This window comes from Paramisgurnus dabryanus, chromosome 8 (assembly GCF_030506205.2).
Source record: "Paramisgurnus dabryanus chromosome 8, PD_genome_1.1, whole genome shotgun sequence".
Classification (NCBI taxonomy): domain Eukaryota; kingdom Metazoa; phylum Chordata; class Actinopteri; order Cypriniformes; family Cobitidae; genus Paramisgurnus; species Paramisgurnus dabryanus.
Window position 1 is genome coordinate 30490152 of NC_133344.1, and position 17881 is coordinate 30508032.

The following is a 17881-nucleotide window of genomic DNA, read 5'->3' on the forward strand; positions in this document are numbered from 1 at the left end:
TGCTGATGTAACATGGCTGCAGCAGGTTTAAGTGATATTATTCACTGCCCGAAAATAGTCCCCTGCTATTGAAAGTAACCCTTCAATGTCCCTTTAAGGCATAGTAATGAATAGGTTATTTGCATTTTGCGCTGGAATAGAAGATGGGATTAACATCCATTTAGCCAAGACTCATTTATGTTGTTGAATATAAATGGAAAAGTTTTCACAAGTCAGATAGCTATCTGATCAGAGAAGTCACCAGATATAAAAAGGCCCTATAATGACTGCTGGAAAAAAATGTCATTGTTAAATAATATAAAATAAATATAGTAAAAAGGACATTCTAATAAAGTGAAACTTGTTCAATGGTGAGAAAATTGGCAAAATAAATAGGAAAATGAAAAATAAATAAAAAATGGTTTGGTATTCGGCCTTCGGCTGAGTTTTTCATTTTATTCAGCTTTAGCCAAGAACTTTCCTTTTGGTGCATCCCTATTATCAGTGGTGTATAAAGAGCTTACAAAATAAACTATTGTTTTTATTACCTTAGAATGAGAAGTTTTTATCTACTTCCCCCCTGGGTCCCCTTACATGAAAGTCGCCATTTCACTCCGTCATGTTTCTACTGTAGCCTTAAATGGACAAATAGATCGCGTTTTTACTACGTTGTCTCAGTTGATGACATGTTTGTCCTGTGGTGGCTACCGTTGCTTCTCTATGCGTTTTGAAATTAAGGGGTTGAGATGTGAACTGAGCCATTGGTTGCAGTTCACAATCTCACTGCTAGATGCCGCTAAAAATCGACACAGTGGACTTTTAATATGCATTAAAGTACCTTTAAATAAAAGTCTCTGCCAGATGCATAAATGTAAGTAAATGTAAAATAATTACATTCAATGTCTCTTTTTTATTATTTTTTACCTTAACTGACTTTAAATGGACTTTTGTTAAAAATAAGCGAAAATCTATTATATTAAGCAAGTAGACATATTGCATGAGAAATAAAACTTTTTTTGGTACCATAGGAATGAATGGGGCTAGGCTAAATGCTAACACATTCACAACGCGCTGTACAGTGCACGCATTGAAAAAAGATAGGTATGTATTAATTCGTCTAGGTTGAGGTAATAACATAGTTTAATATGGCAAAAGGGTAGACTATTCCTTTAAGTATTAAACTGAAACAGACACCACATTGAAGCGAATCTGTTCTGCTGTGCTTTCTAAAAAGTTAGATCATAGGAAGATCCCAACATTCAGCATTAACTATCTGAAGGCTAAAATTGAATTTACATAAAGTACACAATCACATGAAGACACACGTCCCGACCTTTACAGTCTTTCTAAGCATGCATGTGGACACAAAGAAGAGGAAAGGTTTCCTCATGGCACATTGGCATGCAGACTTTCCCCACGGATTCACTTCCTGGCCGGCTCTGCATGCACATGAGCCAAACTCGCTGCAGGCTTTTGCCTCCTTTTATTGATTTTTCTTATATTAGCCAACCTCACCCATTTCTCCTGTCAGCTTTCTTCCAAGATACCTAATATGTTTTTTTGGAGCTCTTAGACAGCAGCGCCTGCAAATAATGCATTTCCCTGTAATGTAGTTAGAGAGGCAATAAGTAGCATTTTCTGTTTTCTATTCCTGTAACCGCCTTTCGAATCAGTTGTAACTGTAGCGCACTGCTGCCTTACATGCTGTTTATGTGGCTGGTCCAAAAACATGGTCAAATATGTGTTTAGACACCAGATTTAGATCCTACACTTGAAGCTTCCAAAAATTCAGTCTTTCACACACCATCATGACCTTCATTTGCTATACAGAACATAAAAAAATTACATACTGTACACACTGGTGGGCGTGGGGGTTGTGCTAGGATATACAAAGGATAATGAGTCCATATTACAATGTGCATTTTATATACCGATTTAAAGTTAATCTTAAATATCATTTAATAAACAGATTATACAGCTTTTTAAAATTTCACCCAATTTTTTATGGCGCTTTTTGTCTTTTTGTCATGGCTTTGCGTTTCATATTTAGCGCTATGTGATGTTTTTACGAGTCAGTCAGTTAATCCTGATTTGAATAGAAATCGTATTTTCCCTTTAATGATCTCTGTTATAGTGGTTATAATCTTGCCCATAACCTTATATGTAGCTTGAATATCAGTGACTTACATTCCCTGCATCCGCCCGCATCTGTCTGACACCTTTTCATCTTCTCTTCCTAGGCAATCAAGTGGAGGCGTCATAAAGAACAGGTAAGCTTGTTAAATCTAAATGCTCTTACCCCTCGCTGGTGCACAGTCATACCCACATCACAGTGTTTTTGGTCACCAACTGGACCAGGCGCATAGTAATTGGACCCCTCCCTATGGGATTTCCATGCCACATGCATTATTGTTTGCTTTTTATTGAGCTTATTGGGATCGTTATGTAGAAAACACCAGATCTGTCTCAATCAGGAAGTTTTTGTTTTTTGTAAAGCCCATGGATAACACAGCAACATTTGTTTGTATTTGAATTAGCATGCAAACTTGATACCCAATTTAGTTTTTATTTGACAAGAAGTCCTTTAAATAAGACACCTGTTGACCAGCAAGATGTGAAGCTTGCCACAACATGTACTGTATTTAACCCGTCATGTGTGTGACTCTAATGTCAAAATAAGTATCGGCTGCAGAGGCTTCAAAGGGGTTTATAATGAACGAGATGCTCACATTTGCCAGATACTCACTTAATCCCATGTGTAATCAGAGTGAACACGAGGGTCTCTTTCATCATAAACCTTTTTGATGCATCTGCAGCAGGCACGTATTTTGACACATGATGCACATGGTTAACATGACGCAACGAACACATATACGAGTCACACACGATACTCCGAACACAAATGTTGAATTTGCGCCCCTCGGAAGAGAAGTCACCGGCCGCCACTGCTGTTGACCCTTCTGACTGTGACAGGGCCAGTAAGCCTCTTAAAGGCGGGGTGCATGATTTTTGAAAAACACTTTGGAAAGGCGAGTCGACCCGACTACCATAACACACTTGTAGCCAATCATCATTAAGGGGCGTGTCTACTAACCAACATCGTTGCCTGGGTTGCATATGTGTGGGGCGGGCCTATCAAAAGAAGGTTCAGATTCTATTGGGGTAGGGGCGTGTTTGTTGTGATGATTTTTCAAATGTCAACATTGGCTTTCAGCAATCATGCACCCCGGCTTTAAATGTGGCAGGTGATTTTACCTGTAAATGACATTGCAAAGTTGTCAACTAAAGTAACCACAAAAAAAAAATCTTGAAAACAGTTACTTTATCTTTTAACTCTTTCCCTGCCAGCGTTTTTAAAAAAAGTTGCAAGAATTTTTCATAATTTTCACAAAGTTTAATGTCTTTCAGAAATTGTTCTTCTTTAACTCTTTCCCCGCCATTGACGAGATATCTCGTCAATCAAGAGAAAACGCTTCCCTGCCAATGACGAGATTTTTCGTCTTTCCGCAATACCGCTATTATCCACCAGGTGGCAACTTTTTAAACCCAGAAATATTGCCCTATGGCAAGCGGCTGCAAGTCCGTGTTTGTTTTAAAGATCGCTCTGAATGGGATCTCTATGAAAAGTCCGTCACAAAAATTGAATTATCTCTGCTTTTTGCTCAAAATGTGGTGTTTTTGCAGAAACCTACCCATATTCAAAAGCTGATTGCAAAAGAACCACTAAAGGTAGGATGAAACGATTTTTTTGTTTGAAAGCAGAGGGTCTGTTCTTTCATTTGGTATATTGTATGTTTATATATTTAAAGAAGAACATTTTCTGGAAGGCATTAAACTTTGGTGAAAATCATGAAAAACGCTGGCGCTGGCTGGCATCTTTTTTTAAAAACACTGGCGGTGAAAGAGTTAAATATAAAAACATACAATATATCAAATTAAACAACCATCTCATCCTACCTTCATTCGTTCTATTTTTATCACCTCTTAAATATATGTAGGTTTCTTCAAAAACACCAAATTTTGAGCAAAAAGCTGAGATAATACAATTTTTGTAAAGGACTTTTGATATTCAGTAGATCAGATTCAGAGCGATCCTCAAAACATACACGGATATACAGCTGTTTGCCCTAGGGCAATACTTCTGGGTTTTATAAGATGCGGAAGTTTCCACCTGGTGGATAATAGCGGTATTACGGATTGCCGGAAATACTCGTCATTGGCAGGAAAACGTGTTCTCTTAATTGATGAGTTAACTTGTCAATGGCATGAGTTAAGATATGTCAGTGCAAGTTGTTTTTAAATTAGGCAGCTCAAACATGCATTTTAGTCTGGGACTAGGATAAGCCCTGTCTGGGAAACCATCGCAAAATGTTTATATTTTAATGATCGATATGGAGCATATCATCGTGGTAACATAGAGATCAGTGGAGTACGGTAAAATATGCCGCATGTTGATAACTTTGAATCTCACTGGCTCTTATCTCGAGTCGTGACTAGTTGCATGTTTCGTCACAAGACACGAAAGAACCAATGAGATTCTACGTTATCAACATGCCGCCATAATTTTACTTCCTGCTGACTTGTATGTTGTAATGAATACGCAATGTATCAATCGCTTATTCAACTAAAATTGTTAATGATATTTAAGAGAACTATTTCTATAAGGTATTTTCACATTCATTGAAATTGTAACTTTTTACGTTGCGTTTACACCGCTTGACTTTTTTCTCAATCTTTTTCATTTTCATCATCTCAGACGTCTTTATTTGCCACTGACCCTTAAAACATGTTAAGTCAAGTTAGAAAGCTATTCAGGAATGTCGAATCACAACATCATTCAACAAGATGTTTCCCGGGACGCGATTTCTCACACAATCACAGTGACTCCAAACTTAGTTTTTCATGCTCACTGACCTTTAGATATTACCGGTCCATTGTGTAAGACCGACCACGGTCTGAGTGTCTGCTGAGTGCAGGGGTGTATTAATGGAGCCCGCAGCACTTCACCGCAGGGCTTAATATTTCCCCTCTGGTGGACCTGAGCATATGACATTCGATGCTCTGTAATTTACTCCCCCTTCACACTTAGTGGTTTTTCACACATCGAAGATTGATTTCACCCGGCACTGACAGACCAGTATGTAACTGCCTTCATTTCTTTGTTTTATTCGACTTTTGGAGCAAATTAGCTAACACCCTGCATGTTTGTATTGCAAAGTATTTGTTGCAGTCAACGTTTTGCTCGGTCGAGTTATTTATAAAAGATTGAGTGGTTAGTCTTGCGCCCCGAGGCTCTTATTCGTTGTCCTGGAAGGGGATAACGGACAAGTTCACCAATCAAAGTATTTGTACTGTTACATCATCATCATCATCACCCCGAGCCTCAGTCAGTTTGCTAGCCAGGTTTGTTTAGGGATGCAGACGTTGTTGCATGATGTAATATTGCTTCATTCATCCTGGTGCTTTTCATTAAAAAAATAAATAATGGCACATCAGCGGAAACCAAATCTGACTCTCGAAGTGTATCAGAGCCGTCTTGTGCCTCCCTTTCCTTTTGGGAAACAGTCGTGACTAGCTAGTTGCATCTTACTGTGGTAGTTCAACATGGAGTATTTAAATATGGCGACACGTCAACAACATCAATTCACTTCATCAGGAATTTTCATATTTGGATAAACTATTCCTTTAAGGGCCATTTGTATAGACGATAATAAAATAGCAATGAGCTTATTCACAAAACTGCTTGTACTGAAATGTTCAAAAGAATAATGTATCGACATGCTATTGAGTAACACTTCATAATAATCTATTTTTATAACATTTGCATACGTAATTACGCAGTTAATGGAATACTTGATTCTGATTGGTCATGTGCAGCATTCTGCAGTCAAATATTTCACAGTAATGATGGTTGGCCAGTCAAGCAATTTCCAGATTTCTTACACTGCAGTGCTATGTTTAATGGCTCTCTTGTCACTCTGTGATGTCTATTTTCTCACATAATAAAACAATTTCACCCAGGGCCATGGCAACAATTTACAGAGCAAGAAACAATGTGCCCCGCCCACCCTGATAATGGCCCTCAAATCAATATTTCAAGTCCATATATTTATTTGATAAGTAGTCTTATGCGGGGTAATGTACAGTCAGACGGTCATTATCTCAAACCCTTTAGGATCAAACACGATTACTTAACTGTTTTACAGACTGTACAATATTACATTTATGTTAAAATCAGATTATTATTTTGTACATTCATGTAAAAAAATACTTTTATTCGATTTTATTCCCTATGAATGTATTATATGTGTTACTCTTGTCATTTTACAAATACAGCAGTTTGCAGGGTTTCTCACTGCAGTTTCAGCAATAAAATCTCAGTTTGGTACCTTTGTCCTAATCAGTTTTATGCATGCAAACATGCTCGAGAGCACAGAACTGTTGACTGTGTGCTTTCTCATATGAATCGTGTCCATGGTGCCATGTGTTAAGAGAAATTATTTTTGTGTGTTGTCAGCTTACTCAGTTTTGTTTTGATTTCTGTATTGCAAAGCACATTTTTTATTTGATATGGCAGATTTTGTTATGGAGCTTCATAATTTAAATAAAATAAAAAATTTCTGCAAAATGACCCCTCATCCTAGTTGGAAAAAATCCATCTTTTTTTTGTACACGTGTCAGCTAGGTGTCCAGCTGAACCAGATAAACAACAGCCACACTAACCTAAAGCAGTTAAGACCAGCAAACTAGGTAGTCTAGATGTTTTTTTAAACAGGGATTACTATTTAACCAATAATTTTATATAAAATCGTACATCCGTTTAAATTGATCTCTACCTATAGACTTATCCAAAATGATAACTAATAAATAGTGTTTTTTTAAGCTGCTTTTAAGTCAAAGCAAATGTCCTTATTTAATATTCACATCTCTTCTGTATTGTTTCCAGCCTCGGTGAGGAGTTTTACCGCGATGCCATCGAGCACTGCCGCAGTTATAATGCTCGACTATGCGCCGAGCGCTCCATGCGTCTGCCCTTCCTCGACTCACAGACAGGCGTAGCACAGAGTAACTGCTACATATGGATGGAGAAGACCCATCGGGGGCCAGGTGTAAATTTACACGTTAACAAATTGCACAGATGGTTTGGACAAGGTTCGTGTTGCATAACCATCTCTGGTTCTGTTTCGACCCAGGCGTGGCTCCCGGGCAGTTGTATACCTACCCTGCACGATGCTGGAGAAAGAAAAGACGGTTAAACATCTTAGATGATCCGCGTCTTGGACCTATTGAGTTTAAAATTGGTGAGAGACATTTAATAATTTGACTATTGTTGTTTTTTGACAGCATGTACTGGATAAACATTTACTTGAACATGTGTGCTCTTTTTTTTTATAAAACTCCAAGTTATAATGTTCAAAGTATTAAGTGAGCTAGCTATTAACTTTGGTAATTTTGAGTTTAATTCATATAGGCTGAATCAACCTAAGTTACCTTGATCATTTTTACAGGGTAGAGCAGGGGTGTCAGACTCTGCTTTTGGAGGGCCCTGGTCCTGCAGAGTTTAGATTTAGCCTTCATACCTGAATCATTTCATAAGTACATCATGAAAATGTTGATGACGGGGGTGTCGGAGCTGAAATGAAAGCAATCTCTGCAGGACAGCGTCTCTCCAGTAGTTTGTCTCCTTTGGTGTAACATATACAGCTAGCATGTAAACACAGTATACCGCAAAGCGGTCTGTGGTGTTGAGATTTAATATTATGATGTGGTAGTATGCACTAATATTGACTTACTGTCTAACTGCACACTGAAACATAGCTGCTTTCCCATTCATCACTCATCCAGTCAGTTATGACATTTTTGACAGTATTTAATATTGTGTTGTAACTATGTGTTCAGATTATGAGGCAGCGCTTAAGAAGGAAGGCGGTGTTCCTGAAGGTCCGGTGCTAGAGTCTCTTCTCAGTGGAGAACTGCTGGATAAGAAGGTCGAGACAAAGGAAGAGGAACCTATGAGTGAATGCCAGGTAGGTTCCAATTATTGTCCCTATTAGTGCTGGGCAAAGATTAATCGTGATTAATTGCATACAAAATAAAAGTTAATGTTAATATATGTGTGTGTACTATGTGTAATTATTATGTAAACACACACACACACACACACACACACACACACACATACATGTATACATTTCAACATTTATATATAATATAGAATATATAAAAATATAAATAAATATTTATACAAATGTACATTTTTCTTAAATACTTACATGAATGTGTGTGTTTATTTATATATACATAATAATTACACACAGAATACGCTTGTATACTGTATTATGTTTCAAATCACTTTTATTTTGTATGGGATTAATTTTTGCCCAGCACTAGTCCCTATTGTTATGTTTCCCCAGTTAAAATTATTACTATGTTTTGAAAGTAACTATTATACAGTGGCCAAAAGTGATGTCCAACTTTGAACAACTGACATTTCTCTTTAAACAACAAGATGCATTAAAATTCTGTTCGAATGTTGTATTGGTGTGTTTAGAACAAGCGTGCCGCACAAGCCCTGAAAAGTGAAGCCAAAACGTCTCGATCGCCCCCCCAGTGACTGGTCCCAGTATAGGTCATAAACCTGCCTCCCCATGTTATTCAATGGGACTTGAGACCAACTAAAAAAATGTATTACACTTCAATTATCTTTTTTCCGAAGCTGGTTTCTGTCATTCACTGTAGTTTTTATCACGCTGATGTAAATTAAATTTTTAAAAAAAGTTTAAAAAGTTTTTAAAATAGGTTTGTGTTTAGTTAGTTATTTAATGATATAAAAACGGTGGTGTCACGTCATGATTGACAGCTGTGATATCGTGTGATATGCGCATTCTACGAGAGCGAGGGCGGGGTTTTGACTTCGCGGCTTCCCTTCCTGCTCACTACTGCGCATGACTGGTCCCGAAATCGCTATTGCGCAGACTCAAGACCCAAGATGTCAGCGCCATATCGGGACCCTGGCGGCTTCACTTTTCACCAATGAGAGATAGCGAACAGGCGTCGTCCATCTTTTTTTACAGTGTATGGTTTAGAATAGGGAATAAACTTAAGCATGTGAAACTGAAGTTTATAAAGACAAGCCCAGGACAATGACTACAAAATATTATCACAAAAGAGAATTGACAAATATTAATCAAAGATAAAATTGTAGTCAACATTTGCTTTAAAGGGGCCATAACATGTGTTTTTATTATTATTTTATTATGATCCCTGAGGTATACTTATATTATTACTAGTTTTTCACGATTTTACACATTCTTTAGTCTAAGACCCCTTCTGACTATTTGAACCTTGACTCAAACACGAGTTTTGTGCTGTGTAGAGTAGCACTTGTTGTTTGGGGTTTCTACGATCACAAATGCAGACATGGTTTTATGTTTTAGTATCCTTAACTTACCATTCTGCTCAAGCCAAGCTGGTAAAATTGATCAGCTTGGTTAACGGCATTTTCTGGATCAGATTTGGCTCGTATTGATAAAGTTTACTACCTAGACGATATTAACTCATTCCCCGCCAGCCTTTTTTGTCATTTTCACAAGTTTTACGAAATGCCTTGCAGGAAAATTTTCTTCTAAAAAATATATAAACATACAAATAAATAAAATGAAAGAACAGACCCTCTGCTTTCAATCAAACAATAAACAAACAAACAAAATGGGGGAAATTTTTTTTCATCCTATCTATATTTTTTCTCTGCTTATAAACTCTTAAATATGGGCATTTTTCTTAAAAAATAAAAAAAAAATTGCGAAAAGCTGAAATAATTGCATTTTTATGAAGGAATTTTGTTAGAGTATGACAGATTAACATAAAAACTCACCAGGAACAAAACATTTTTATGCAAATGTTTTCTCTTAATTGACGAGATAACTTGTCAATGGCAGGGAAAGAGTTAACTCCTATCAGCATTGCATTGTAAGCTTATCTTCCAAACATGATAAGGAGCATTACATTTCCACTGACTAGGTATTCAGGCCAATCACAAGGTACTGGTTAGCTGGCTAAGTGGAGGACGCTTTCAAAATGATGAGCTTTGTAAAAAAATCTATGCGTTTCAGGGAGGCAGGGAATTAAATAGAGGAGCAACAAAAATGTATGGTATGTGGAAAAGAATGTGTTTTTTGAACCACAAACCACATGGACACATTGTATTACCGCAAATACACAAAATACATTTTTTAGCAATGTAATAGGTGTTCTTTAAAACGTGTATGACCAGTTCCAGCATGTTTTTAATCCTCGGATTGAAACAGTCAGAGATATAATTATTAATAAAAATAATCAATATTATCAATACATACGTCAAAACATAATCAGTATATTAAAATTAGGGATGCACAGACGCAAACTTTTAATATTTAATATTTATGATTTGGAATCAAGGAGGCTACAACGTGATCAGGGGCAGCAAAATAATCGCAATGACACCACACATCAGTTTTTTTTTGGAGACTGCAGTAAAACACTAATCGGGTCACGCCCCCTTTCACTCGCGAGGGTGCAAATCAGGCTTAAAATGTTTACGTGTGTGACCAGCCTAATTGAATATTGTTATTGGCATAGAGATTTTGTATCAGGGCATGCCTTATTAATATTGTTATAAACTACACGAGCTCAAGAATGAAATTCCAAAAATCATATGTTGATGTAAATTAGAGCTCCAGGTTGCATTTTATTAACAAACCCCTGTGCTTTTGGTGCAGTGCTGTTTGCGATCAATGCTAACTTTGCACTATTACCCGATTTGTATAATTCATCTGGTGAATCACGCGCCACACCGCACAAAGGGCATGTTCAGATAAACAATGCTTTTTCCAGGCATGTTTCAATCTTAAGTGAATTCCCCCTCAGACACACTCCATCTTATCTGCATTCACAACCAGTGTTTGTTTTTAGGCTCCACAACTTCATTCAGTGGTTCTGTCTGCTTTCTAACATTGGCTTGCTCTCCTCTTTATTCTATTCCCATTTTCTTCCCTTCTCATTTATCCGTCGTATTTGTTTCTCATATTGGCAGTGACACAAATCCCTGCAGGGCCGACACGCCCCCACTGGCACACTACCTTGTTAACCATAAAGCGTGTGCACGGTCGCGAGCGAGAATGTGTTGGTGTTATCGTGTATACATCTGTGCGTGCATGTCAACACGTTTGACAAAGCTGTTGTATTGATTTGACTGGGAAAGGTTGCATATTTTAAACATCTCTGGGTTCGCAGATATTTATGTTTGACTGTTTGTAGACATGTGAGTGAAGATGGACCTAATGAACTGACCCTTCAACGATTGAGCTGCCATGCTATAGTTTTTATTCACACATAATATGACAGCCATCCCAAGGGTGGACAGTTATGCAATTAGCACTTTAAATAAAAGTCAATTTTTTGAGTGCACCGTCCCCTAGGAGCAGACATCTGAACCGGCTTCTTGCATAGCCCAGATTACTACAGAAGCTGAAAAGTTGTCAACTTTCCACACCACCCTTTAAAATAGCTTGCTATTATACATATATAAGGGTGTGTTCACACTTGGCAGGTTTTGTGCGTTTGCTCTGTTAGTTTAATTCATTTGAGTAAGTGTCCACGCTGCCACCCAAACCTTGGTGCACACCAAGGGGCAACCTTCCGGTCTCTCTTGTGAATCCAACATGTAAGTGATTTAGGCTCAATTCCAATTTAATTTTATACGCCTACCCCTCACCCCCTTGAAACAGATTGAAAAGGGGAAGAGTTAAAAATATTCCTCTAAGAAATGCGACACCATGCCGTTATATGACATCATACATCCTACGTCAAAGTAGATGCAATATTTATCACCAACTTAATAGATGCCGCCTTCCCCTGTAGCCTAAGAAGTAAGCTCAGATGCTCTCCACCTCCGTCTATTCATGTTCCGGTTTCCCGTGGTCTGTTCGTAATCTCTGTAGTGGACTGACAGTCTGTTGCACCAGGAGTTTTCCCCGGTGTCCCGCTTCCGGAACGGGAGTACACTGGGGGAACCGGGATGCGATCAGACCGTGGGGACGCAATCAAATGGGGGAACAGGGATGTGATCACGCTCCGGTAGTTACGTTTGTCTATGTTGCTGTACTATTGTGCAATTAGTAACGTGGATATGTTAGCAAACGTTAGCATTTTTTTTTCATTACATGACAGTAAATAAATGTAACACAAAACAAATGATTATTTTTCATTAAAAACTTTATTAATGGGGAAAAAAGACTTAAATTATACTCGCATGAGCAGTCATTTGGAAAAAAATCTAACCCCTTCGTTTGAAGTGAGGTCCTGAAAAATCTTTGTTTGAAGGCACTTCCACTTTTCCGTAAAAGGAGAATTGGGACATCCCTAGTCCTTCACATGAACACGCTAAACGGAGGCGTAGGGGAAAGTGTAGGGGTAAGGGGTAGAAATCGAATTAGGCCTTAAACTACAATTCATCGTCTGGCCACTAGGCATCAAAAGGGAGTCAATCCCATAGACCCCCCATGTTAAAATGCCCAACTTTACAGCAGAAGAAAATACGTTTTCAGCCTGGTAAAAAAAATCCAGAATTTTTTTGCCAATCATGACAACTTTGAGGGGGTGAAATTTTTTGTAACTCATCTGTTTGAATTATATTAAGCTTTAAAGGTGCCAAAGAATGCATTGAAATAATATGTTAAACTGTTATTTGATATTTACATAGAAGGTATGTAACTTTATTAATTGCAAAAATTCCAGAAACGATTTTACATGTCCATTATCAACCCTAGGATTTGTCCTCTGAATAAAATGGTCTTTTTTGCCCTATTTGGAAGAGTCATGAATAAAAATGTTGAGCTCTGCTCTGCTCTGAGGCTCATGCCAGTAGCTCACATTAGTAAACAGACCTTATATGTTTGACCCTGTATCAGATGAAAATACAGATTTTGAGGAACAACCAATTGTTTGGAGATTGTTAATGGATTTTTCTGAGTGGTAAGTTTGTGTTTTTTTCATTATGGACCTGCAAAATGTAACTGTAATGTCAATAGTAGAACATCAGCTTAAACGCTAGCATATAGCATTAATTAGCATATAGCGCTAACTCAGCAGTTACAACTTTGTTTTTAGCATTTGAACACTTTGGTCGAGCTAGGCAGGCTCCACCCATATCTCGCCTCTTTGCCCATTTTTGGTTATCCGGGAGTGACTAGCTGCATAAAATGGGGAATGCTGGCTCCGCCCACTTTGGCCATTAAAATGCTCTTCAGAAACCTAAGGGTGACGTCACGGACACTATGTCCATGTACAGTCTATGGTGCACACTAAACAAGCGGACAGAGATAACAGAAATGGGGGGTCTCTGCCTTTTTCAAACTAACTGTTATACGAGTCAACTGAAACATGAACGCAATGCGGACTAAAGGCATCTAAATAAACTAAAAACAGGAAGAGATAACAAGATACGACCCTAAAAATCACACCGTTTGTAAACAAAGAAAGAGCCTTCCATTTGTGCATATAACTGAGTAATTCCTGGGGCTATTTTGACTCCTTTAAACATTTTACGAGTTTGAGTTTTCCACTTGTTTAAGTACCCTCATATGTAGCGCATTTAGCTTAGCACACAGCATTGTTTTTGTTGGTCTGCAAAATTTGTGGCAAAATACACATAAGGAAAGCTGACCAATCAGGTCATGACCTTATCCTTGTGCCTTTACAGTATATTTTGCTTCACAGGCATCATTTTCAATGCAGGAAAGTGTAATAAAATGAATAAACAATAAAATAGTTCTTCTATATTAAATCATAAATCAATGCGGATTACTTTGGCCTTGAGTTTGAGCATGTTATTTATAATGTGGTATAGTGAGTATGAATCCTAAAGGATATAGATCTTTAAGAAGCACTGTATGCCTTAAGGGGTTTTCAAATGTAGTTGGTAAGTTGGTTTGTTCTGACAGTGATGGAGAATTCGCTTACAGGGGCCAAAGATTGAAAAATATCTGAATGTGGTCAAGCGTATACTCTTTGTGTGGAGTTATGAGAGAGCTCTGCATGTAGTGCTGTACAGTTCAGAGACACTGAAAGCAGTGGGAGGATAAGCCGATGTTTTGAATATAATTCTAGCAGTTGATGATAGAGTCAAGGGAATAAACCAATCAGAGCAAAGAGCATAACATGATGAGTATTTTGAAAAAGATATATTTAGCCATGAAATAAGCACAGCCTAAATACAGAAAGTGTACAAATTGCAGCTATGTAGTTGGTGTACAAGGTGGGTGAGTGAAATAATGAGACTTTTAAACTAAAAGTTTGTTTGTAAAAGTTACAAATCTCTTATAATTATAATATAATTATAAAATGCTATTATGTTGTCTTTTATGTGACCCTACACCACAAAACCAGTCATAAGTAGCACATGTATATTTAACAGTATATTGCATGGGTCAAAATTATCGGTTAGTTTTTTTCTGTCAAAAATCATTAGCATATTAATTAAAGATCATGTGCCATTAATATATTTTGTAATTTTCCTACCATAAATATATCAAACATGTATTAATCATTAGCAATATGTTTTGCTAAGGCCTTCATTTGGACAATTTTAAAGGCGATTTTCTCAATATTTGGATTTTTGCACCCAATTGCAGATTTTCAAATAATAGTATCTCGGCCGAATGTTGTCCTATCCTAACAAACAATACATCAATGGAAATGTTATTTATTCATGATGCATCTAAAAAAAATGGTTTTGTGGGGCAGGGCAGTGTTCGAATTGAAGGGGGTCTGGGGGGGTCCCGGACCTCCTATAAGCCTTAAGGGACCTCCCATAAAGCACAAAAATATAAATTAGGGGGGTCCCCTGGTTTTTATTAAAATTAAAATACTACATGAATTTAAAATTCTCATGTTGCGTGTCACAAAGCGAAACTGTCTTTATTTGTCCCAATTTCGCAATAAACTAATTCAAATGACTTCTGTCTGAAATAAATAAACTCGCAAGTGCGCCTCATGCTGTTTTCTGGAGGAATTGACAGACAAACAGTGGCAAATCTATCCTCTCAGTCTGACGGCTGGTCCACCCAGTCACACAAAATATTTTATTGGGGAAGCAGAAGAAATCACGCTTAAATGATAATAAATGATAGTCTCTTTAATACTTAACACCAGGGCACATAAATTCCACTTGAGCGTGTTTGTGACCAACCCTCATTGACGACAAGCACACATTTGTGTGTGTAATCGGCATTGACAAGTACATAAACCCTGTGCGTGTTTGCTGTGATTGTTTTTAATGATAGAGAACACGAAACATTTGATATTTCAGATGAAATAAAACTTATCACTAAGTTAAGCAGATCTTACTTGTAATTGTCATCTATGTGACGCGACAGTCGGCACTCAGCAGCACATCATCATTTCAAATCCGTTTACAAGATTAATTCTCTTGTTATGTTAAATATGAAGTTTACATTGCGTTGTAAAAATGATGAAATTATCTTCATACGTGCTTAATTCACAATGAGAACGTATTAATATAAGCTTTTTTATGCTGCTATATTATATAACAAAATAAACAATACATGTCATTTTATATACAAACTATAATTCTATCTTGACAAGCACATTATCTGCTTCATGTTGGTCCGGTTTAATTCAGAGGACTCATTGCTTTGGTGTATTCATTTTCATTTTAAGCCTTTAAAAAGTAATTATTTTAGATGCAATTTTGTAATATTTATAGCTTAAATTATCTAATATAATTTTTAAAACATTTAAAATCATTTTGCAGAATTCCGCAGATTTTTCCAAAACATTTCCAGAGATAAAGCAAAAAAAGTCCGCATATTTCGTCTGGCCCTGTTTATCGCTCAAATACGCATCATTCAGAAATAAATAACTATATTTATAGAAAGTATCTTTTGCATGTGTTTTTTAAACCTTGCAAATGTTAACATGCAAGCGATTTTAAACAATTTGAGCGGAAGATGTTAAAGTGGGCTGTTTTATGTGCGCAAAGACAAGGACGCGTCGCGCACACATACTTAAATGGACGCAACACTCATAAGCGGACGCACGGAGACGCGCGATTCCTAAAGCATGCAAACACAAAATTATTTTAGTATATAAGTTTTGCTGATCTGAAAAGTATTCGATCTATGACTCAAAAAACGCAATGTAATCCATTTAACCACTACTATACTGTATAGTAAAATTATGTAATTTAAAAATGAGGTCCACCCTATTTCACCCCTATTCTGTATAAAATTTCTGCCCTTGCCAGTGTTTCACACTAATTTGAGGGGTAAAAAATGTTTTAGAGTTTGAGTTAAGGGTAATTTGGGTTTTCTTTGATTAAAACCAGGATCAGATGATTACTGATCAATGACGATCACATCTTACTTTGTGAAATCACAGCGACCCTATGATAAGAGGGTGGGGCTTGGCCAGGGGGTGGGGCTTAGCTAGGGGACCCCCATAAGCTTTGACATAATTCGAACACTGGGGCAGGGTCACATATGACAAGGCTCTAAAAAATGCTGGGTTATTTTCAACCCAGCATTGGGTCAAAAATGGACAAACCAACGCTATCTTACGAGAATTTGTACATATTTTACGAGTTGGCTATTTTGTATTAATTCATACATACGACCACATTGCCTTGCCCCCATGACGTTGGGGTTAGGTGCGGGGTTAGGGGATCGGTTTCGTCATTGTTGTTTTCATGAGAATTGTACGATTTTGCACGATAAACTTCTGACGTATGAATTGATATGAATTAACCAACTTGTAAAATATGTATGATTTCTCGTGAGATCAGACTGTGTTGGTTAAAGTAACCCAGAATATATATATATATATATATATATATATATATATATATATATATATATATATATATATATATATATATATTTGAGCCAACAGTGGATTAAAACCAGCATTTTGGGTTGAAACTCAGCATTTTAGAGAGTAGCAAAGCTCCAAAAGTCTCATGTGAGCCTGCACATGTGTACTATTTATGTGTGAAACTGTTTTGTCTTTGCTGTTTACTTTTTATTGTGACAAATTGCTTTCTTTTATGTGCTGGCGTCAACTGGGCCCTTAAGTTTCTCAAATAGTGCTGATCCACGGCATCTCCCGTGTGTTTATGCTCATTACAAGCTGGTGTTGATGGCCAACTAATATAAAAAGTGTCTGGCCCTCTCATAAAGTTTTTTTAAAGGGTCTCTTATTGTCCCAGTTATTGTTACTGAAGCTAATAACGTGTAGTGTAAAGCAGTAATTCTCTGGTTTTGCTTTATGACCCAGATATTACATTACATCAGGCATATTAACAGCATTATCATACAAAAGTAAACAAAGAATTAATATCCGAGCTTCAAAGTCAAACACTGAAATGTATTGGTATTATTATGAACTGGACAAACCCAACAAGATACACAAACCTGATGTGTGTAAACATTAATAATATTTCAATGTTATAAGATAAGAACAACCACAGCATGTAATGTTTTTCATTTTGGCATCTGCCTAATTTGGAAATCTGTCCTTGACCCTTAAACCTGCAGGCTTTTTGTAGACGAGGATCCACCAGCATATAACTGCTAAATTAAACAGTTTTTGTCTATAGCTTACTCATATGTGCTGGTCTTTTCCTTTTTGTCACAGAAGCTGCTGGTGGGAGACTTTCCTCATGAACTGGATGTGGAAGAGTTAGAAGAAGATGTCCCTAAACGCAAGAACCGCACCAAAGGACGGGTAAAACACTCAAGCATCATCACACATTACGTTACGCCCGATCTTGTGGTCAATAATATGAATCATACTAATATAAAACATTTAGTTTCGCCTCAGATATTGTTAGCTGGCTGATTACCCA

General features: G+C 37.2%; 1 protein-coding gene across 1 annotated transcript in view; it reads left to right on the plus strand.

The window, feature by feature from the left end:
* dpf1 (double PHD fingers 1) overlaps positions 1 to 17881 on the plus strand; it is a 70098-nt gene that overhangs the window by 17713 nt on the left and 34504 nt on the right. The window contains 5 exon segments of the mRNA XM_065281522.1: positions 2220 to 2249; positions 6926 to 7086; positions 7173 to 7280; positions 7879 to 8006; positions 17671 to 17760. Coding sequence (XP_065137594.1) covers positions 2220 to 2249; positions 6926 to 7086; positions 7173 to 7280; positions 7879 to 8006; positions 17671 to 17760 — 517 coding nt within the window.